Consider the following 24,096-nt stretch of genomic DNA (forward strand, 5'->3'; position numbering starts at 1 on the left):
ATACGTACATTATATTTTATAATGTATTTTTATAATGTAATATTTAAAGATTATTTAGCAAAACTCAATACTGATTTCGTTGAAGAAAATGATTTTTTTGATTTTTATAATTAATTTAGAATTTATTAATATAAAAAAAATGTTTTCCTCTAGCGGACTCGATCTGCTGTCATTCGAGTTATGTCTAAAGTTTTTGAATCAAACCACCCAAACGAGGTAGGATCGAATCCCGCTCGGATATTTTTCGAAATAAAATTTTTTTTCTCCCGCCGAAATTCAAATTCGAATTGTCAAAACTGTATCCAAGATGGTAACAGTGTCATCACTTCACCCATTAAAAATTTTATTCTTACAGGATAACAACTTATTAAAAACCAAACTTGGAGAAATAACAAAACAGATGGAAAAGAAAATACGATTACATGAGAAGAGGATAATCTCACTATATATAACATTTATAATAAATATATAAAGAAAATATATACATAATACATACATAATACATAAACATTAAGAAAAGTAGATGAAACTTCTTTTCTTATTTATTTTTTATCAATAGTTCGATTCTATATAAAGAGAACATCAAGGAGAAAGGGAAGCCATTTTTCTTCAATGCTGTTTTCCTCTTAATTTTTTAATATTCACTAACAGATTAATAAAACAGTAAGTGTATGTGTGTGTATATATATACTTGTAAATGTGTAATGTAATTATAAAGATAATATTCATTGACTTTACATGTAGGATTAGGTAAAGAAAATTAGTTCACTTGTTCAAAGAAATATGACTGACAATATTATATTATTGGATTATTATTGCTATAGTTAAAAAAAAAATATATATATATACATAGAAATAAATTTTATATATATATATAATTAGATAAAAATTCAAAACATTCGAATAAACCTAGTGATCCGATTACAATGTAGCATGTACACGCATTAAAGTCTCTGTAAATCATTCTTTCACGTCATCTACTGTATTCTATTTTTTTATATTGTATTTATATCTTTTATACAATCAATTACAAAACAATCGATGTTCTCTTTACAAGCGGGTAGTATGTTCAATTATAATCGACGATTAGAAAATATGTAAATAATTGATTGTATTATTTTCTTTCTAGATAATCGGTTTGATCACGTTCAACTCGCATATAACGAAGATGAAAAATAAAAAAAGAATTAATGAGAAGTCCATTGTCTTAACAAAAAAAAATTATGCTGGAGGATGACCTTCATTTGTAGATGTAGATGCAGCATCGATTACTTCACCGGACAAAATATTTTTTGAAATTAATCGATGACGTAAGTTAAAAATCAAGCAAAGATTATCGTTGATAACGTTTGTCTTTCTTTTTAAAATAGAAATAGTATAAGAGGAAAACACAAGAAACTCAACTATGGTAAATCCAGTCGTTATTCCTCTAACGGTAAAGACGTGGCTACTGAAAGAGGAAGGAGTGAGAATATAGAGAGACAGATAGAGAGAGAAAGAGAGAGAGGGAGAGAGAAAGAGAGATTTATAGAAAAAAGAGAGAGAGAGAAAGAGAGAGAGAGATAGAGAAAGAGAAAGAAATGGAAGGGAAAGCCAGATCGTCCGGTTTCTTGCGTCCATGATTGGTAGTATCCGTCAGTGTACATTCGGCCGTCGTTTGAGACGGTAAGAGAAACGAATGACTTGAATAGGATTGTTGTCATTTCTCTGCAATATATCTTTATTTTTATCCTTAATTTTTTGCTTATCTTTTCAAGTTCAAGATATAATTAATATTAAATTTAAAAAATTCAAAAGGAGATTTTAAAAATATCTTAGCACCTTTTAAAGGTGGCATTTTGAAACGCATTACATCGACGACTGGTGAGTCATTCTATTTATTTAACGAAATGACGTTGTCCTCCGAAAGGATTCATGGTTCAGCGCCGGGAATGATCTCGATGGTACAAACTAGGTCTTTGGAAGTGTTGCGTGAAGCTCTCTTGTCGCTGTAACCTGATTAAGCTTGAAGATTATGCTTGAAGATTATATTTATTTTTCTTTATCTTTTTCCAATTATTACAATACGATATTTATACCGAATTGATATAATTAAATGTTAATCTTTTTTAGTTTTGAGAGCAAAAAGATTTTATTATAGTGGATTATTTTTCAGCGGGAATTTTAAATATATTTAGTATTTTTATTATTATTTGTTCGTAATTCAAATAATATAATATCTTATTTACTTCATGATATAATTTTAATATTTAATTAATTAATGATTACGAAAATCGTATTAAATTAGTGATTTATAAAAATCAAGCTTATTATCATTATTATTATGTTAGGAAATAATTTAAAGCAAATAGAAAACAGAATCGTAAAAATTTATTCAGGTAAGAAACGACGTATTTATAATTTATTCCAGTATATAAGCTCTCTCTCTCTCTTTCTCTCTCTCTCTTTCTCTCTCTGTCTTTCTCTACCTCTCTTTCTCTCTCTCTTTCTCTCTCTCTCTCTCTCTGTCATTCTCTGTCTCTCTCTCTCTCCGTCTTTCTCTGTCTCTCTCTCTGTCTCTCTCTCTTTCTTTCTCTCTGTGTCTCTTTCTCTCTCTTTCTCTGTATGTATGTATGTGAAAGCGAATATTCTAAAATCTCTTGCTTGACACTAACGAAAGTGTCACACGATAGACAGCAATTTCTATTTTATTATGTTCCTTTTTAGCATTGTAAGATTTTTCACCTCGATTATAAAAGAATTATTTAAATTATTAGTTATATTCAATATATAATAAACATTTTGTTTTTTAGGTTATACGAGCGAAAAAATATAATTTATAATTCCTAACATTTTTTTAACGTCTAATCACCTGAATGTTGTGTTATTATTATTTTTTACGACCATTGTAATTTTATTTACAATAATCATAATTTTATAAATAAACAATTTATTGAATATTTTTATTATTAATACGTATAGAATAAAATTTGACTGAACTTTGTATATTCGACATATTTGTTAAAATTTATAAATGCAATATAATGAAATTTATTTTTGTACATGAAGATTATGCAATCATTCTTGGAAAAATTCAATCTCACAATAATAAGAAACAATTTAAAAATGGAAAAACCCTCGTTTGACAAGTATTGTATTTATGAACATACGAATATATGTTATTACGTAATATATTGTGTATGCACACGATTATGATTAATTATCTTGAGTATGACATAATGAATAATTTTCTATACGAAAGCGAATTGTACATAGATTAATATCTGCCATAATTGAAATTAATATAAACTATGAATTTTTATATATGTTTCAGATGTGAATTATTTCAATAATAATGGATTGGTTATGTTTATGCAGCTTTCTTCTTTTGGGAATAGTAAACAATGCATTAGCTGAATCGTACGTAATTAATATTAATAGTATATTTATTTCTAGTTTAATGCATTTATTTATAAATAAAGTAAAAGCTAGATAGTTTGAAAACGAGTAATCTCAATGAATATTGGCGGGAATCCCCTTCAGGCGCCATTGTTGATGTTTCATACGCAGTACTATGTTCGTGACTAATGTTTGTGTTGATTTTTATTTGATACAATCTAACGTCGTTGATTTTTATTTGATACAATCTAACGTCGTCACAAGAGTTTTATCTATCGAATATTGAGTATATTTTTTGTTATTGTTTTTTATTAGTATTATGTTTTTAAGAATTAAATAATGTATACTAAATTGAATTCAAAATTAACCAATCTATTTGGTTTCTGTGTTTATATTTTTATGGCGGTTCTTTCAACGTTTTTTATTTTTACTACTTTTTTCTATTTGGGTCCTCATAATCAGAAAGAAAAAGCGTAAGTGAATATTTATAGTTTGATCAGTACTAAAGCAACAGGTTGTTAATGAAGTTTAATACTATAACTCCCTTCCTCCCTCTCTCTCTCTTTCTCTCTCTCTCTCTTTTTCTCTCTTTCTCTCTCTTTCTCTTTTCTCTCTTTTTCTGTCTTTCTTTCTCTTTATGCAGATACAATGTAAATATTTTATATTTTTAAGGTATTATGCTGTTATCGCACCAAGGATACTACGTCCTGATTCTGAATACCATGTTACAGTAAGCACTGTAGGTGTTTCAACACCTTCAAGTGTGTATATAGAATTGTTTGGAAATCTTGACAATGGGGATCGTTTTAACATTTCCCAAACTGTTACAGTAGAACCATATTCTACAAGAATTGTGAAATTAGAGGTATATATAATAAAAAGTTATTTTTTCATATTATTTATATATAGTATTATTAGTTCTTTAATTTTTTATTTATATATCAACAGGTTGGAGATACTTTTCCAGGACGTTATACACTTTTCGCACGTGGTCTATCTGGCATAAAATTTGCTAATTCGACAGACATACAATATGTTCATAAGAGTTATTCTGTTTTCATACAAACAGATCGGGCAATATATAAGCCTGGTAATAAAGTCATGTTCCGTTGTCTTATATTAGATTCCAGATTAAGACCAAGTCTTACACGTCAAGTAGATATTTATATCACAGTAAGTATACTTATTAACAAATGTAAATGGTTCAATAAAAATATTGTATTAATAGAAATTATTACGGATAATTGTTATAGGATGGAGGTGGTAATCGTATTAAACAATGGCAACGACCACAAATAACACATGGGATCTTTAGTAATGAACTTGAATTATCTATGTCTCCAGTCTTAGGTACTTGGAAGATTACAGTTAATATCAATGATCAAATGTTTGAAAAAGAATTTGAAGTTGCTGAGTATGTACTTCCTAAATTTGAAGTGACTATAGATGCACCCAAACATTCAACTTTTAAAGAATCAAAAATTACTGCTACAGTTCGTGCAAAGTAAGTAATAAACTATTGTAAATAATAATCAAAATAAATAAAAGAAAATTAAATATAAATTATATAACAATATAATCGAAATATACGTATGATAATATATGGTAATATATATTTTTTAGATATACTTATGGAAAACCTGTCAAAGGAGAAGCTACTATAACTGCTTATCCAAATATTTTTTCGGGAGTTATTCAACCAATTTTCCAACAACCCGTAAGAAAAGTTATGCCTATTGATGGAAAAGTTACTGTAGATTTTGATATTGTTACAGAGCTCAGGTACATTAAAGAAAAAAGTTAAAACTATTCAAATTAAATTTTATATTATAAAAAATATTTTCATATGCACACATATATATACATCTTTTTTTTTATATTATTTGATAATACAGGCTTGTAGATGAGAATGAAAGGCCTATCAGAATCGAAGCTACAGTTGAAGAAGAATTAACAGGTAGAAGGCAAAATGTTTCATTTGAGATAACATTGCATAAACATAAATATACTATGGAGTTAATAAAAACATCTGAATATTATAAACCAGGATTAAAATATACAGCATTTGTAAGTAAAATTGTTTATATTATATATATTAATTTATAAATAATATATATCATAATTATTTCCAGATTAAATTGGCCTATCATGATGGTGCCCCTGTTCAAGATAAAAAAAATCCTGTTCTAATAGCTTATGGATACACTTATAATCAATCAGCTTTCTCTAATATTACACGTTTTCTAGATGAACATGGCATGATACAATTAGATTTTTATCCACCTAAAGATGATATTTCTGTTCCACTTAATATTGAGGTACGAAGATAATTAGTATATAAGCCATCTTTCAAATTAATAATTAATAATAATTAAATTATTGATTTTAATTACTTTCTTAGGCACAATATTTAAATTTACATGAGTGGTTTTCCAGTACAAATCAAGTCATGTCACGTAGTAATGAATATATACAAGCCATTTTAAAAACCGAAAATCCTATGGTAAATCGCGACATTGAGATCGAAGTTAATTCCACAACTCCGCTTAAATATCTAAGTTACGAAGTACTTGGTCGTGGTGATATTTTAGATGCAGGTTCTGTATATGGACAAGATAAACATAATATAAAATTTAAGTAAGTGAATATATAATATTCGTGTGCAAGTTTTTCTATATATAACTCATAAATTTATAATAATATATAAATTTTAGATTTTTGGCCACATATGTTATGGCACCTACAGCACATGTAATTGTATATTACATTCGAGATGATGGGGAAGTTATTGCAGATACATTAAATGTGGAACTTGAAGGAACATTACAAAATTTTGTATGTGTTCATATTATTTCATTATTAATGTATAATTATGATTCATAATATAATAATAAAATATTAATTTTTGTTGGGATTAAGGTTGACATTAAAGTGATGCCAGAAGAAGTTGAGCCAGGAAAGGATGTCACTTTGACAATTTCTTCAAAACCAAATTCATATTTAGGAATATTAGGTGTGGATCAACGGTCTCTTCTTCTAAAATCAGGAAATGATATTTCTTATGTATGTAATATATGTTTAATAAACGATAAACTAAAATATGTACATGTATACATATTTAATATATTTTATAAAATTTTAATGTATTTTAATACATTTTAATATATTTTAATATATTTTAATATATTTTAATATATTTTAATATATTTATAGGAACAAGTGGTAAAAGAATTAAAATCATATGATATGATTGAAGAATTTCCAAATTCAAATTTCGACTTTCATCGTTCGTTCTGGAGACCTAGATCAGCAGGTACAGCTGATGATGTATTTCAGGTAAATATTAGTTATAGTTCATATTTTATATTATACAATAATTTCTTCCATATATTTAAAATTTTGAAAAAAAACTTTTAAATTTAATTATTAGATTATTAATAATAATATATATTAATAATAAAATTTATTTATTAGAACACTGGTGCTGCAATTCTTACAAATGGATATCTTTATGAATATTTATCACCAAGTAAGTATATTTATTTATTTTACATAACTAAATCAAAAAATAATTTGTATGTTTATTTAACATAATTATATGTTACATTGGTATATATAATGTAGTATAGTTAGATTATATATATTTTTAATTTAACTTGAATCAGTTATATTTATTATTATTCCTTAAATCTCTAGTGAGCTGAATATTTGTTATTATGCTTATTTATTACGTTAATCCTTATTATTTAACAATGCTTGTATGTGCATAGTATACTACAGAGCTAGCATGGCAGCACTGGATTTAAATGCTCCTGTTCCTGCTGTAAGTCCACGTTTCAACCAAGCTACAATTTCAACCAAGAAGGTCACTGTTCGTAAAAATTTCCCTGAAACTTGGCTTTGGGAAATGATTGATGCTGGGTAATGCCAATTAATTAATAAATTATAAAACACACTGTTTTTTTTCTTTAGTTCATAAAAATTTATAATTTTGCAATCTGCATAAATACTACTTCATTTCATTCATCAATAATAATCATAATAATTAGTTACAAATACTGCTAGTCTGCAAATATAAAATTGCTTTTTAATGCTTGGTGAGGATTTGTGTTGCTTGTGCTAACTTATTAAATGAATTTTAGTTGTTGGGTTGCCATGGATGATTAAATAAAATTCTTTTTTATAACAAATATGTATATAACATGTTTCATATATGCATCAGTTCTGCAATTAAAAATATTATTTCTAACAGATTTAATAATTTGTGAAAAAATATAATTTTTTTTTATTTAAATTTACTGTTTTATGAAATGTCATAGAATAAAAATATAAAAAAAAAATATGTATTTTTTGTTTCTTTTATATATATATATAATTTTATATATATATATAATAAATTTTATATATATATATATATATATATATATATATATATAGAATTATATATAAATATTTATATATATATATATATAGAATTTATGTATATTGACATTGAAATTATTTTACAGCCAATGACTAAATGTATTTCATATGAACATTATGTAACATTCCGTGTTATCTGTTATATAATCATCTTGAATACATATAGTTAAATTACAGGATACCCAGGAAATTGGGAAGGTAGGCTAGAAGGCTCGTCTCATGGAGCGTCTACGCTTCGACCAGATCTTGGTCCGCCCGTAACGCTCAGATTAGCAACAAGGCCACCATTGGCAGGTCCTTATGCCTTCTCTCGCATCCCACCTCCCGTTTGGAATAAGCCCCGTGTATTCCTTATGCATGACATCTCAAACACCTGGCTTTTCACAAATTTCTCTTCAGGGTATTTATTTGTATCTTGTATATTTCTATGTATGTGCATGCTACATTTCACCTATATCAAACTTATAAACACATACATATTTTTCTGTAAATAATATTCTTTTATGTTATACACAGTAAATCTCGTCTTTATGTATATGTAAAGAATGCAGGATGAAAGGAAGTGAAGCTGCTTAAATTTATTTGTAGTGTTGTCTCTATCAATGTAATTAGAGCTATAGTTACTTATTAATTTTTCACACACATCAAAAAAGTTTACACAAATATTTTATACAAATTATAACAATTTTTAAGTCCTTGCATACAACATAACTTACCACAGATTATGTTGATATTTTAAATATTACATTTTTATAAAGGGAAAAATAACCAAAAGTTTTTTTAATTTTTAGGATCAAAGGAGAAACAGAATTTCGACGTGTTGTACCAGACTCCATAACATCATGGGTGCTTACAGCATTCTCTTTAAGTGATGTACATGGATTAGGTCTCATTAAAGAACCAAGAAAGGTTATTATATTATAAATAATATATACATATTATATATATATATATATATATATTATATATATATATAGCAACATATATATATATATATATATATATATATATATATATATATATATATATTCTGCTATATTATATTGTTAAAGGTAAAATAGTTTATTATATATAAATAATATGATAAATATTATTTTAGCTAAAAGTTTTTAGACCCTTCTTTATTTCTATGGATTTGCCTTATTCTGTAATAAGAGGAGAGATCGTAGCGATACAAATCGTGGTATTTAATTATATGAATAAAAATGTGGTATCTGATGTACTATTAGAAAATACTGGACAATTCGAATTTGCAGAAATTTCAAACGAAGTTCATGATACACCAAGTAAATTTATTAATAAATTTTTATTTATTTAATTATTTAAATAATAGCATATATATTACAAATATATTTTCTTTATATAGAGTTAGAATTATATCGCAAGAAGAAAGTAGAAATTAAAGCTAATTCTGGTGCAAGTGTATCTTTTATGATTATTCCAAGAGAATTAGGGTATATAACAATCAAGGCTACAGCACATAGTGTATTAGCAGGGGATAGTGTCGAACACAAATTACTTGTAAAGGTAATTTTTTTTTATTAACAAATAAATAATTTAAATAATGATTTTATATGTATATACGTATATTCGTATAATATATTCTTCACATTTTTATAGGCTGAGGGTGAAACACAATATGTGAATAAGGCAGTATTTTTAGATTTAAGAAATACAAGAAGTATACAAACGAATATTACAATTGAGATGCCTAAAAATATAGTAGTAGATTCAGAACATATTGTAATATCTGCAGTAGGTAATAATATTCATACATTTTTATATTTTTTATTTTAATTATTTATTAAGAACTTTTTTGTTATAATTATAAATTTTGAAATATTAATTTTTTAGGTGATATCTTGGGCCCTAGTATACCTAATTTAGCAAATTTGATTAAAATGCCATTTGGATGTGGAGAACAAAATATGTTAAATTTTGTGCCTAATATTGTTATATTAAATTATCTGAAGGTAATCTAATTAAATTTATATATTTTTTTTTCTATAGTCTTGTGTGTATAACTTAGAAATAATTTATTCATAGAGCACAAATCAATTAAAACAAGCTATACAAGCTAAAGCATTGAAATATTTAGAAATTGGTTATCAACAAGAATTGACATATAAACATGATGATGGATCATTCAGTGCATTCGGCATGTCTGATTCTAATGGAAGTACATGGTAAAATAGATAATTATTTTGGATTTACTGCAATATATGAAGATGGATATTTATTCTTATTTTTTTTTGTTCAGGCTTACTGCATTTGTAGCTAAATCATTTAGGCAAGCAACAGAATATATAACTATCGATAACAAAGTAATAGACGAAGCTCTGCAATGGTTATCCAATAATCAAGCTGAAAATGGTAGTTTTCCTGAAGTAGGAAGAGTCAGTCATCGTGATATGCAAGGTGGAGCTGCAAAAGGCCTCGCATTAACTGCATTTACACTTATTGCCTTTCTTGAAAATCCAGTAAGTATATTTATATAAAATATGATATTATTTTCTTTTTTAATAAATATTAAAAAATAATAAAAAATATTTTTTATTTTAGGATGCAATAGAAAAATATAGAAATAATATAAATAGAGGTGTTGATTATATAGTCAGAAACATGGATGGATTAGACGATCCATATGCTTTAAGTATATGCACATACGTGTTAAATTTGGCAAAACATCCATACGAGACTAATGCATTTTATGTATTACAATCCAAAGCTCTGACAGAAGATGATATTAAATGGTGGAGTAAACCAATTGCAAAAGATGATAAAAATCCATGGCATTCTTTACCTAGTTCTGTAGATGTAGAAATGACATCTTATGCGTTACTTACGTACTTACGGAGGAATTTAGTTGCTGAGTCTATACCCATAATGAAATGGTTGGTGAAACAAAGAAATTCAGAAGGTGGTTTTGCATCGACGCAAGTAAGTTTATATATATATATATTATTCGTAAAAAGAGATAGGGACTGTTTAGTTTTTAACACAAGTATTTGTTTTAATTTTAGGATACTGTGATAGGTATATATGCGTTAGCACAATTAGGTGAAAAATTAATGGTAAAAGACAATTCTATTTTTCTAACATTAGTCTATGAAGGAGGACAAAATCAATTGAATATAAATTCTCGTAATTCTATGATACTTCAAAAACAAATTGTAAGTTTTTAATTTATATAATATAATATCTATATATAAGAAAATATATAATTATATCTTTATTATATAACATATATGTAATTATATATATATATTATAATATGAATGTATAGCTTCCAAAAAAGACACGTTTCGTTAATATCACTGTCAATGGTAATGGATTCGCCATAGTTCAAGTATCATACGAATATAATTTGAACGTAACTGGTGCTTGGCCGCTATTTACTTTAGATCCTCAGGTAGATCGAAACTCTAATGCTAATCATTTGCAACTATCTATTTGTTCTGGGTATGTAACCATTTATATATTATAAGTAAACTAAGGAAATTAAGTTTATATACACAAACTTCTATTGTAAATAATAGTGACATTTTATGTATAATAGATTTGTACCAACAAAGGAAGCTAATGAAAGTAACATGGCTGTTATGGAAATTAGTTTGCCATCAGGTTTTACAGTTGATAGGGATTCTCTACCTAGTCTTGAAGTATCGCAAAATGTTAAAAGAGTAGAAACTAAAAATGGCGATACAATGGTTGTTTTGTATTTTGATAAGGTTTGCATATTATTATACTTGGAAAAAAAATATACTCTCCCTTATCATTTTTATTATTAAAGTATAATGCAATATTACAGATGGTTATTCATGAGTATTGTCCTACTGTATCTGCATATAGGACACATAAAGTAGCTAAACAAAAACCAGTACCTGTTTCTATATATGATTATTATGATTCATGTAAGTTTCATCTAAGTAAATTTTTATTATTATTATTATTATTATTATTATTATTATTATTATTATTATTATTATTATTATTATTATTATTATATATATATATAGACATACATTATTATTAACATATTAATATAATTCTTTTAAATATATTAGCGAGAAGAGCACGAGTTTTTTATGAACCACGAGTTGCATCACTTTGTGATATATGCGAAGATGAAGAATGTGAAAATGTTTGTCTCTCGCAACCTGATAAAAGGAAAGATAATGCTAGTACATCTGTTGCTCCATCTTTCTGTATAGATGCATACGTGAAATTCTTGCTTGTTTTGTTTTCTGTTGCACTTTATAAATATTTGTAAATATAGATTTAGCGAGAACACATTTATACGTAATATTTACAAGTGACATAACATAAATGTATAAGTCAATGTTTCTTAAATTATATATTCGTTAAAAATATCCAGTGCTTTTTTGGATGGAAATATTTCTTTATTTCTTATTTTTTTTATCTTCAGAATTTATATGGAAAAATCCAAAGAAATAAACATCATCTTATTTAATAAAGAAAGCCATGACAATCAACTAAACTTACAAAGTTTGAGAAACATTGATATATATATTATATACTTTATATGTAAGTGCTGACCAAAGTACTTTTCAGATTTACAAAACTTGCAATTTTCAAATTGCAGAGATAATATCACCGTACAGACAAAGCAGAATAGCTAATGTAAGAAATTAATTTTTAATTCATTTAAAAATATATTGTAAAACATATTACTAAAGTTACTGTTATTAATATTATGCTACGTGTATATTTTTTCACTATTCTTTTTTCTAGCTGAATATGTTTACGTTATGAAAGATTTAATTAATGCGAAGAAAAATAAATATTATTTTTATTTTTATTTATTCCAATGGTCTGTGAAAATAAAAGACAATAATATTTTTATAAAAATGATATTTTAATCGTATGAAAATAAAATGAAATCCTAGTGATGTTTTCTATGATTGTACAATATTCCTATCGTATTATATTATAGAACATTTAAGGTAAATAAGAAAAAAAATCTAATAATAATAATTGTTATTATAATTATTTTATATGTATCTCGGCCGATAATTACCATGACGAATGATTTATAACGGCAGTCATTTCTATAAGTAGTATAAATATTCTCCGATAGGTGCGCTGTTAAAGATAAGAAATTTAATATAAAACTCCTATCTTATATAGCTAAGGATGTCCATGCTTGATCGAGCGAGTACGGTAGCTCGACCGATTGTTAATAGCGTCATTGAGATCGTTGTTTCTGTTGAAGCGTAATATTTATATTCAGTGAAGCTCTTGGAAGGGACTTTACATTTTGATAGAAGCATTACCCGCGGACGGGATACATTCATGAGTAAGTTTCTATAAGCTACTAATATCTAAAAATGCTCCCGCGATTTCTCGGGTAACCACAAACTGCCGCTCGCAAACGCTAATCGTTTAAATGCAAAACCGTCTAATATTTGATACGATTATCGTTGATTAATTCTGGTAAAATCATACTAGAAATTTTTGCCTTACGACAAAATTAATTTTCATTGCATTAAAAATTAATCAGATTTCTACATCTGAAGATATATATCATGTAGTATAATAATTTTCTTATTATTTCAATAATATAATCTGTCTAAGAAAACTTTAAGCTATTTTATGTACAATGTAATGTATAAATATTATTTGTTATGTTTATCAAATTAAAATTTATATTAGTGTTTGTCTAAAGTATCATTAATAAAATGATTAAATAAAAAAAATTAATGTGTGATCTACAAAAATAAGCTATTATAAATTTATATAACTTAGGATCAATGTTTTACCATCTATGCGTTCTGTTTTAACTGTTATATTATTTGGAGATGTAATGCATGAATATTTTTATAATATGATTTACGGATGTCAATATTGATACTGTAAATATATTGTATGAAATATAATAATGTATATATATTTTAGGCATGAGGCGCAAGAGTGACAGAAATAAAGCTAAAGCAACACCAGAAAAGAAAGTTGAAAAACCAACAAGAAAATCAACTCGCAGGCGTGGAAAACGTTCACCATCTACATCACCTGAGAAGGATAATGTTGAAGCAACTACAGTGAGTGCTACTTGTACAAAAGAAACTGAAAAGTCTCAGGTACAGACACGTCTTCAGAATAAGGAATTAGAGCAGGTATCAGATAGCCATGAAGAAAAAGTTTCATCCACTGAAGGTGATATCAAGGTACAATCACCAGAGGCCGAGGAGGACAATAACGGTGATTCTGTTTGGAAAGTGGCAAGAGCCGATGCATCCCCTGGTGAAATACAAAAATTGAAGTTGTGTAGACAACGTAATACATCAGAAGCATCATCAGATGCCTCTTTAAGTAGGAAAAAGTCGAACAAGTGGCAAGAAAGTGGTGAGGGAGGTGCAGGGGAGGTTGACTCGGCAGATGAGCAGCTGGTATCTTGTACAAGAATGTCCAGTGGCATTGAACAGCCGTATGATCCCTCCTCTTCATACCCAGGTCAGGACTCCAACGAAGAGGTAAGTGATAGCAAGGAGATCCTGCCTGAAACCACTTCAGCCAACTTGTCTGACGATAAACCAAACATAGATCAACAAGGTGATTCAAATGAGGCTAGTTGTTCCAACCAAAATCTTCATAGCGAGCCCAGTAAGCCAAGTAGTACAACCACTCCAGCTCCTAATTCAAACGGCGATCATATATCAGAGGAAATAGTTGCTGATATTCCTAAGGAAGACCAGCCTGAGGAAACCATTGACCAGAAACCAACAGAAGTATTTAACAAAGAAGCCAGTGTTGAAAATGTCTGTAAAGAAGCTAGTACTGATGACGAAGAAGAAGACAAACGGAAAATTCATAAATCAGATTCATCATCTGAATCAAATGATGAGAAGCATACTAAAATTGATTGCAGTAGCAACAGAACAGCATCGCGTGCTAGTCGCAGAAAGCATAGAAATAAATATAGAGATTCCTCTAATTCTGAAACGCCTGATTCCGAAGATGAACAGCCTGCTGAAAGGAAAATTGAAGAATCTTTTACTCACAAAGAAAAATCAAATACAATAGATATATGTGAAGAAAAAGATAAATCAAGATCTCCAGAACAAAAATCTAATCCTCTATTAAATAATATCAATATTGAAGTTGAACATTCCGAAATAACTAAACCAAAAGCTGAGAATGAAACTGAAAAGCAGGAGCACGTTCCATCGGCTGATTTGCAAGTTCAGGCATCAATGCAAAAACCTGCTAAAGTTAATTTGAAAAGATCATTGTAAGTATTATTTTGATATATTATATGTCCTTGAAGAAATTAGAAAAATATTATTTTAATACTAATAATTGCTGATATATTTTAATATGTTTTTTAATGTGATTGTTTTAGTTCAGCACGAATATTGGCTGATAAAAATGATTCAAAAAAAGATGATAATGATCCAAATGCTAATAGCGAATCCAATAATCAAACCAAGGTATAATATCTTTGTAATATTCTATAAATTTTATTTGATTAAAATCTAGATCTAAATAATAAAAATTTATTTGGTCCAGGAAAATCACAGTAACGAAGATAATGAGTTTAAATCCGTACCAAGAAAGCGAAGATGGGGAACTGCATTATCCACGGATAGCGCACCTTCTTTTTCTATTTCAACAGACTCTCTCAAGGTATATTTACATGTAATATTAATAAATAAAATTTCTTTATATAATTTATATTTTTAATAATTAATTCTATTAATATTATTTGTGTAATAGGCATTAGTGCCAGGTGCAAAACCATTATCGATCAATGAAGTACGTTTGTCGAAAGATGATGACGATGAAAGAGATCAAAAAGATAATGAGAAATGGCTTAATGATGATATTAATGATCAAAAGCCAAAAGATATTCTTGCGCAGAAGAATGGTGCTGCAAAAAAAGGAGATGGAAAAGTTGACAATCATATAGGTATAAAATTATGTTTTATTGACAATTTATATAATTATTTAATAAGAAAATCTTATTATATTGAATTTGAATTAATGGTCTTAAATTTTGATTTACTAGCAGCAAGACGAAAGATTTCTATTGTGAAAGAACCTCCGCATGTGAAGTCACCCAGTCCACCAGCAACAAAACCAACAAATATTCTTTTGATAAAAAATCTGGTTCGTCCATTTACTTTGAATCAAATTAAAGAACTTCTTTCTCGTACTGGTACGATCGTCGAAAACGGATTCTGGATGGATAGAATTAAATCTAAATGTTTTGTAGAGGTTTGTCAAAAATTCTCACTTTATTCGTCATTAATTAAAATTTAAAGTATAACTTTTTAAATGTTATTCTTGATTTTATTAGTATGCCAATGAGGATCAAGCGTTTGAAACAAGACAAGCGTTACATGGTATATCTTGGCCCGTATCAAATCCAAAAAGACTTCATGTTGAATATGCAATTAAAGACGATATGGAATTGGCAAGAGAATTATCGAAAGATCAACCTGTTTCACGTAAAACGGAACAACTTTTAACAACAGATTCTTGGCAACAAGATTGGAATCGTGAAGAAAGAACAAATTCGGCGAAGGTATGAATAATTATTGAAATTTATATATATATATATATGAAAATTATATCGACTTTTGAATATAGGTGGTCGTTGTTAGAGAATGGGATTTGGGTAAAGAAGATGGGCAACAGCATGTTAAAGAAAAAGAACGAGACAAGAAGGAGCAAGATAAGAAAAGAAGAAGAAGTCGGAGTCCCGCATTGGAAGCCCATCTTCCAGCTCCTGCAAGGAAATTTAAAAAGAAGGAAGATGATCCACCGCCGGCTAAACTTTTAGATGATCTTTTCAGAAAAACGAAGGCAACACCATGCATATATTGGTTACCACTTACGAATGAACAGGTAATTTTTTTTAAGACAGTATATTTATCCATTAATCGAGATTATCAAATAGAATAAAACTAATGGAGGATAAGGTTCTTCTGACATAAATCTTTCTTATGATTAACAAAAAAGAAATTTACTCATTAGTAATATTGACACTAACATCTTTTTTTTTTTTTTTTTTTTTTTTTTATAATTATTAATTAAACGATTAAAAGAGAAAATATGATATAATTACAGAAGACCTTAAATTACTTCAGTGTGAGTGTGTGTGTGTATGCACGTATATGTATATATGTATGTATTCATATATATTCAATATTATAATATTATGTGTGCATTTTTCATGAACGCAGATAGTAGTAAAGGAAGAAATGCGAAGACAGCATATGGCCGAGCACGCTCGCAGATTAGAAGAGATGAGACGTACTGAAAGAAGCAGAGACAGCCGACGCCGTCGTAGTCCAAGAAAATAGAAAATTTGCAGATCGCCATTTCCGATAAACGTACCTTTTTCCTGACGTAAACAGAAACGTACTTTGACGAACTTACATACAGGACATTTTTACATTTGTCGATTGAGAAAAAAAGAAGAAAAAAAAAAATAATTTCAGCAACTGACAGTTCATCATATTCATTGAATTTACATTTTATTTTGTCACTTGTGTTATTAAGATTCATTTTTATTTTATTTGTTTGAAAATCTATAATGATGCTGCTGCTGCACTAGTGTTTTAATATTATTTGTTAAATGTTATTATTTCTTTTTGAAAACAAGTCACAAAATAATCTTATTATATGCATTACTTGGATTTTTTTTTTTTTTTAAGATTATTGGTATTAGTGGGAACGATTAATATTTTTTTTTTTCATTTTGATTCATTTAACGACAGTGAAAGATTTTCCTCTTGCATGGTGACGCTCCATAATTTCCTTCGTTCCTTGACACCTCAGCTTTGAGCATTAAACCTTACTTCTTACAGGTCAACAACATTTACTATTCGACAGAGTGGCGGTAACAATAGAACAAATTCGATAGTGTGGCACTGTGTTTTGATCATCTGTACAGGACAGGCACTGCATCATTTTCACTGCAAAATGCATCGTATAAATATGATGCAATAAAAACTATATTACTCGTAATGCTGCACATCACGAGTATACACACACACAACGTGGGATTCGTAAAAGAATATAAAAAGAGGGGGAGAGAGAGAGAGAGAGAGAGAGAGAGAGAGAGAGAGAGAGAGAGAAAGAGAAATTAATATAAAAAAAAAAAAAAAAAAAAAAAGAAAAAAAACTATTGGTCGAATAACAAAAAGGACATTGTTTTGTGAAGCGTAACGTTGAATTGAGTTATTCGTTTTCTCTTTTTCTATGAAACGAACTTTAGTCAACTGTTTAAATCGACGCGCAGATAGCAATAATACTACGACATGAAAATTGCAATATTGTCGATTGATTAAAAATGTGAATGTGGAAACAGACACACAAAAAAAAAAAGAAAAAAGTTTCTTTCTATAATATCCACTTTCTTGTTTGCCTTAACTTTAACTCAAAGTTAATGGATTATGACCCTATCACTACAAAATGTGGTAGTAGAATATGAAAAACACTAGTGTTGTTGTACCTGCCAAATAGTCGTGCAGGAAAAACACACATTGTATATATAATAATATTCAATATTCCATAATGTGACATGTGTAAAATTATCAATAAATGTAAAACACGATAGGACATGAAGTATCTTTACCGCTTACTTTTTACAGTATACCAATTGGGAGATTGTTATTTACCTGTAGATGAGATATAAACAATAAGTAATACTTTACAAAATATACATGTGTTCAGAAAGTGATACATTTGGCTAATAATTGATACCATTCTTTACTTCAAGTTATACACACACACATATATATGTATATATATATATATATATATATATATATACATGCTCACACACACACATACACGTATTTATATGCTTCTAATACTATTAACATCAAAAGTTTATTTGTTCGGTTTTAATGGAATATGTACATAAACTTATTTGATATCTTTATTCATATCAATAACATCATTAATACTAATATTTAAATGGCTTTAATTTACAAAATTATTGTAATAATGTGCATATTGATTATACTAATAAAATAGTTCCAAATTATAAATACTATTAATAAGAAAAGAAAAATCGTTTACATTTTTTTTTGTTTTCAAATAGAGACATTTTTATTATAGCAACTTCTCAAATTTAATATTAACTTTATAGCTTGAAATGATGAAAAAAAAGTATCTTTTATTTTATTAAGGTATATTTCTCGCGATAAATATTTAAATAGAATTAATATTATTTTGCTTGTTGATATTTGTAGCAACTAAAAATCATTCTAATAATATTAATACAATAATAAATTGAAAAAGTACAATGTATTGGAAACATAACAGTGGTACCTGTATTTTACTTTGTTTCTTAGTTTTGTGTAGGCCAAATACTGTAGGTAATATTATCTTCACAGACATATTCTGATAAATTAATTGATACACTACTAAAAAATTTTTTCAAACGCAATATCATAATATTAGATTACACTCATACGGAGCGCGGTGTGCGTGCAAGCTTGCTCGCATCCCAATATTTGTTATATAAAATTTATTAAGAAGAATGGTCGATAGTCGATTTCTATTCTTGGATATTTTCGTATCTAAATTATCTTATGAAATTATGAATGAAATCTTAGTCAAATATTATATTGTAAGATAAATGTTATTTTTTACACAATAATATTTGAAATAAGAGGATTTGAATAACTTGAACATAAGTTATATATGAATAACAAATGGTCATTGTACTATCGGACATTCTTGTTATCATTCATTTCATCTTATTCAATCATTTTATCTTGTTGTACCACAATCATTTTATATTTATACTTTTGGTTACTAACTGTCCAATTAGTCAACTTTTACAACACTGTAGATCTTACGCACAAACCAGAAGCAAGCAAAGAAACCTATTGAACCTATGGTAACATGAATAAAATCATTTTCATTATTAAAATATTTAAACATATTTGTTATTATATTATAATAATAATATATAATTAATGAATATTTACCTGTCAGAAGAAAGAATAGATAGACCATAATTAAAGTATATCCAAAATAAAGGAACGTGGATGTGGCATCTTCAATATCTAATTTTGTCATGAAGAAATGTATGCAGTAAATTAACAAATAAAATGCTGTAAATCCTGATGTTAAAAAGCTGCGCCACCACCAATGGTAATCCTATATAAAAAAAATTTCTATTGTATAGTAGAAAAAAATATATTATAAAATCATAAGCTTGAATACGTGTGAAATACCTCTGCACAAAGATGAAAATAACATAGTAAGATAGTAGTTTCAGAGCACGTAATCACAAGTATTAAAAATACTAGGAAAAGGAATCCAAACATGTAATACACTTGGCTAGACCTAAAAAAAAATAAAAATATAGAGATTTTATGTGAATTCTATTATTTGAATAATTAATAATAAGCTGTAAAATATTAATTACCAAAGTGAGTTAAGAATAAAAAATAACTGAATAAATATACATCCAAAAGGGAAAACACCACCCATTATTACGCCAGGTATTGGTTGTGTATAAAAATTTTGCTCTGGTATTTGTCTTGGTATTTGATTAGTTCTTACTGGATGTTCCAGTGACTATAATTATAAATATTAAGTGAGAACTTGTAAGTATCGGATTCGTTTTAATTTTTATGTTTATATGCAATTTAATATATTTTTTTTATATATATTTACCCTTTTCTTAAATCCGAAATAAGCTCCAATAAATGTTAATGGAACGGAAACTCCAAACCATAATGCTAAAAGAGCAACGAGAGTACTGAATGGTACTGCAGCTGAACTGCCTTTTCCCCAAAAAATTAAGTTCATTATAAAAAATAAACCGAAGACAAGTCTGAAATTATATAAAAAATATATATATATACAAATATATATAAAAATATATAAATACACGCATGCACACACGTACACATGCGCGCACGAATAAATCAAATAATTAGAATAGAGGTTTAATATAAAAAATTTTCTTTCCATAGATAAAGTCATTTTTTTTTTTACCCAGGACTTAGCATTGATGTAAGCAATACATTAGATTTCCATTTTTCTCCACCAAAACTTTTATAAATTCGAGCAGCTACATAACCAGCTGAGGTTCCAAGACATACATATAATACCATTGCACATGTCATCAATGCTCCTCTATTAGCAGGAGAGAGAAAACCAAAACAAGCAAATGCTGTAATCAATCGAAACAATACATCAGCTAATTAATTTTGAAAAAGGAAATTAGAGAAGTTCATTATTTTTTTATTTTAATAATATACAAATTATAAGTTAATTTCATATATAAAATCATTGAATTATTCACCTAGTGTAACAAGAGTCATGAAAAAGACTTGTGTACCCGAACCAAGTAAAACTGAAAATAACATTCCTTTACGTGGTGGTCGGAAGACATCACCATGTACTAGTTTCCATCCAAATTCTTCCTGTGCATCCTCTCCTGACTCTATCTGGAAGTAGGCCTGCATTATCGCAACATAAACGTAAAAATATCATCATTTCATATAATAATATAATATTGGAACCTTTCACTTTCGAACGAGTAAGAAAAAAAAAGAAAAGAAGAGAACAACAGGAAAAAAAACAAAACAGAAAGAAAACAAAGTGAAGGTTTTCCAGGGAAGTGAATTATGTGAATTATAATAATCACTTTAACAATGTAAATTATTACATTTCAATAAAATCTTAAAAACATTGTCCTAATGTATCTGATTGTCACAATCTTGTGTATATATATATATATATATATATATATATATATATATATATGTACCTGATTATATCTCACAATATCCTTGTGCAATGTACGAAGCATTATCATTGCCACCATTCCAGATAAAAATAAGACAATAATTAATGAATTCAGGATACTAAGCCATTGTATATTTGTATGTGGCATTGATTCTAATATATAATCCCACCTGGATGACCATTTGATTGTATTGTCTTGCTGTAATTAGAACATTTTGTAAGTAGCAATAAAATTATAATTAACAATTTCTATTTTTTCTATAATAACGTAGTTAAGAAAACTTACGGAAAATGTTACAGAATATGTATATGTTATTTCCAATGTTCGATCAGGAGGAAGATCACCATATGGTAATTCCATGGCTTTTTTGCCAGTACAAGTTAGGACATTGTCGTGTTTAATACTACGAGGAATAACTTTTACAGCTAATAGAAAAGAAATTTTTTTTTAATTTATTTATAATCGAAAGGGAACATATTCTTTTTTCCTCTCATTAAAATTATGCTATATTATATCAATAAAGATATTACAAATACTTACAGATAATACGACCACCATTTGCTTTGAAACTTGTTCCCCATTCTTCTTTGACTCCACTGTGGTATGTTATGTTAAGATCTACGTGGTTGAATAAATAATATGTTTTTGGATTGTGATATGGACCCTAATAACAAGAATATCAGAAGTACTTTTAAGTATAATATATATATATATATATAAGAAATATGTAAATTATTAAATGAATCTAAATATATATAAAATAAGTTGTTATCTAACATTATTAAATGAATTTTTTTAAATCTAACTATTTTTAATCATGCATACATTAATGCTACAGGCATCCTGTTGAGAACGAGCTTCCTTTGTAAAACAGCCCATTGGAAAACCAGTACTACAATATTGTTTTTCATCTTGTATTTGATAACACCATGTGACTGGCATATTATCTATCAAATAAAAAGATGAAATTAAGTAATAATATAATAATATTAATAATAATAAATTTCTCATTGTAGTGATATTTACCAATGATCCAATGATGTTGATAATTAAGTGCTATTCCTTTTTTAAGGAATTGCAACTTTTTTTCTGAAGCTTCATCTCCTCCTTTATAAACTTTTTTACATGCTTTCTGACAATTGACTGATTCCAAGAATTTCAACTGCAAGAAATATATAAATTATATTAAATATTATATTTATTGCAGTTTAAAATAATTACATTTATTCATTTACCTTGTATGGAGAAGGGCGAATCCGTTCTCCAAAGACTACTTGCCCTAAATTTTCAACTGGAGATTCTTCTTTCTCCGCAGTGCAAAAGTCAAAACTAATAAAGAAAATTTGTTATTAAAAAGATATGATAAAAATGAAAGAGATTTTTTCACAATTTATCTAAACAATACATAGTAATATATAATATCTAGAAATGAAATGAAAGTTTTTTATTTTACTTACCGATCATATTCATAAGGTATAACATATTTCTCAGTATTCAGGCGATTAACATATAATTTGATTTCAGACTAAAAAAAAAAAAGAATTGTATCAAAGATTGTATTAATTATAAAAGTGATGTAAAATATACAATAAAAATATTTAATATTTATTTCATTATTAAATTGTTATAATTGTTATTAAATTTTACTTGAAACATTAAGCTAATGCATTAACTCTCTATCAAAAATAAAATTATAATGATATTAAGTGCCATTTATTTAATAAGAAAAATAATGTTAAGAGTATAGTAATAATAATAATAATAATAATTGAAAAACGATTTCACGAATACATTGTTTAGATTTATTTCTATTACTACATAAATATCTCGAATAGTAAGAAATATAATTCGGTGAATCGAAGAGATAAGATACTCAACATTAGAACAAAGTATTTTTATAAAACGCAAATAGACGATCTTAACCAAATATACGTAGAAAAAATGTTCAATGTTATTTCAGTTTTTTTGCATCGAGAAATTAATAAAAGGATAATATACCTTACAATTTTTCGAAGAATCATCATCAGTTTTACAAAAATTTACTGGTGCTAAACCGGGCAAGTAAAATGCTGATATTTCAGTAACTACGTAGAGCGTACACAACAGCCATATCGATGATAATATTCTCGCCATTATTATTCACTTTTAATATAAAGTATCTATTGTCTACTAAAAACGTATTTTGGATACTACATCAAATAAATACTCGCAATACTTCATAATAATTCCCGTCCTGTAACTCCGTTACATACGTTTGTCAATCGCATGGAACATTATATCGCAACGAACATCAAATCTCGAAAGGTGCCATGACACGTCATGCACTCACACGATCTAAAAATTCTTCGTGAACTAACATCGTTCAAATTTCCCGCCAATTTATGATGCTTTTTTTAACAATTTATTAAAACAAAATAAAAATTGTATTCAAATAAAAAATTTGTTTCTAATGACATAAAAAAATTTAATGCATAGATTAAATGATTAAAAGTAAAATAAAACTGTCGATCGAATTATAATAATAATAATAATAAAAGATAGAAATTAAT

General features: G+C 27.4%; 3 protein-coding genes across 8 annotated transcripts; 2 read left to right on the plus strand and 1 right to left on the minus strand.

Moving 5' to 3' along the window:
- Positions 1–1,636: 1,636 nt before the first annotated feature.
- LOC124428562 (CD109 antigen-like) lies at positions 1,637–12,518 on the plus strand. 3 transcript variants are annotated; one of them, XM_046972778.1, is made up of 27 exons: positions 1,637–1,863; positions 3,314–3,399; positions 4,051–4,243; positions 4,327–4,551; positions 4,632–4,882; positions 5,002–5,160; positions 5,274–5,445; positions 5,511–5,696; positions 5,780–6,015; positions 6,093–6,213; positions 6,298–6,441; positions 6,592–6,714; positions 6,853–6,907; positions 7,978–8,200; positions 8,592–8,709; positions 8,900–9,086; positions 9,167–9,327; positions 9,421–9,559; positions 9,655–9,773; positions 9,847–9,986; positions 10,061–10,280; positions 10,363–10,740; positions 10,824–10,973; positions 11,087–11,262; positions 11,360–11,531; positions 11,612–11,714; positions 11,868–12,518. In XM_046972778.1, the coding sequence occupies exons 2-27, from the start codon at positions 3,335–3,337 to the stop codon at positions 12,071–12,073; spliced, it is 4,422 nt and encodes a 1,473-aa protein (XP_046828734.1). In that variant the 5' UTR covers positions 1,637–1,863; positions 3,314–3,334; the 3' UTR covers positions 12,074–12,518. The 3 variants fall into 3 exon arrangements, with proteins under 3 accessions (XP_046828734.1, XP_046828733.1, XP_046828737.1); XM_046972777.1 differs by lacking the exons at positions 1,637–1,863; positions 3,314–3,399 and adding an exon at positions 3,547–3,851; XM_046972781.1 differs by lacking the exons at positions 1,637–1,863; positions 3,314–3,399; positions 7,978–8,200 and adding exons at positions 3,549–3,851; positions 7,149–7,299.
- Positions 12,519–12,957: 439 nt separating this feature from the next.
- LOC124428563 (apoptotic chromatin condensation inducer in the nucleus) lies at positions 12,958–17,675 on the plus strand. Of its 3 annotated transcripts, XM_046972783.1 has the most exons (10): positions 12,958–13,120; positions 13,720–15,052; positions 15,164–15,251; positions 15,331–15,447; positions 15,538–15,730; positions 15,830–16,038; positions 16,121–16,348; positions 16,414–16,671; positions 17,010–17,159; positions 17,637–17,675. In XM_046972783.1, exons 1-9 carry the CDS (start codon positions 13,117–13,119, stop codon positions 17,127–17,129), a joined length of 2,550 nt encoding a protein of 849 aa, XP_046828739.1. In that variant the 5' UTR covers positions 12,958–13,116; the 3' UTR covers positions 17,130–17,159; positions 17,637–17,675. The 3 variants fall into 3 exon arrangements, with proteins under 3 accessions (XP_046828739.1, XP_046828738.1, XP_046828740.1); XM_046972782.1 differs by having other exon boundaries at positions 17,010–17,675; XM_046972784.1 differs by having other exon boundaries at positions 15,833–16,038; positions 17,010–17,675.
- Positions 17,676–18,413: 738 nt separating this feature from the next.
- On the minus strand, positions 18,414–23,878 carry LOC124428564 (transmembrane 9 superfamily member 2). 2 transcript variants are annotated; one of them, XM_046972786.1, is made up of 15 exons: positions 23,546–23,878; positions 23,005–23,072; positions 22,783–22,876; positions 22,574–22,709; positions 22,373–22,494; positions 22,088–22,211; positions 21,833–21,972; positions 21,569–21,745; positions 21,101–21,245; positions 20,791–20,968; positions 20,467–20,626; positions 20,216–20,367; positions 20,022–20,133; positions 19,773–19,944; positions 18,414–19,676 (listed from the first exon to the last, which is right to left on the minus strand). In XM_046972786.1, the coding sequence occupies exons 1-15, from the start codon at positions 23,678–23,680 to the stop codon at positions 19,609–19,611; spliced, it is 1,983 nt and encodes a 660-aa protein (XP_046828742.1). In that variant the 5' UTR covers positions 23,681–23,878; the 3' UTR covers positions 18,414–19,608. The 2 variants fall into 2 exon arrangements, with proteins under 2 accessions (XP_046828742.1, XP_046828741.1); XM_046972785.1 differs by having other exon boundaries at positions 21,101–21,257.
- Positions 23,879–24,096: the final 218 nt, after the last annotated feature.

The sequence above is a fragment of the Vespa crabro genome, chromosome 13 (assembly GCF_910589235.1).
Source record: "Vespa crabro chromosome 13, iyVesCrab1.2, whole genome shotgun sequence".
Lineage (NCBI taxonomy): Eukaryota > Metazoa > Arthropoda > Insecta > Hymenoptera > Vespidae > Vespa > Vespa crabro.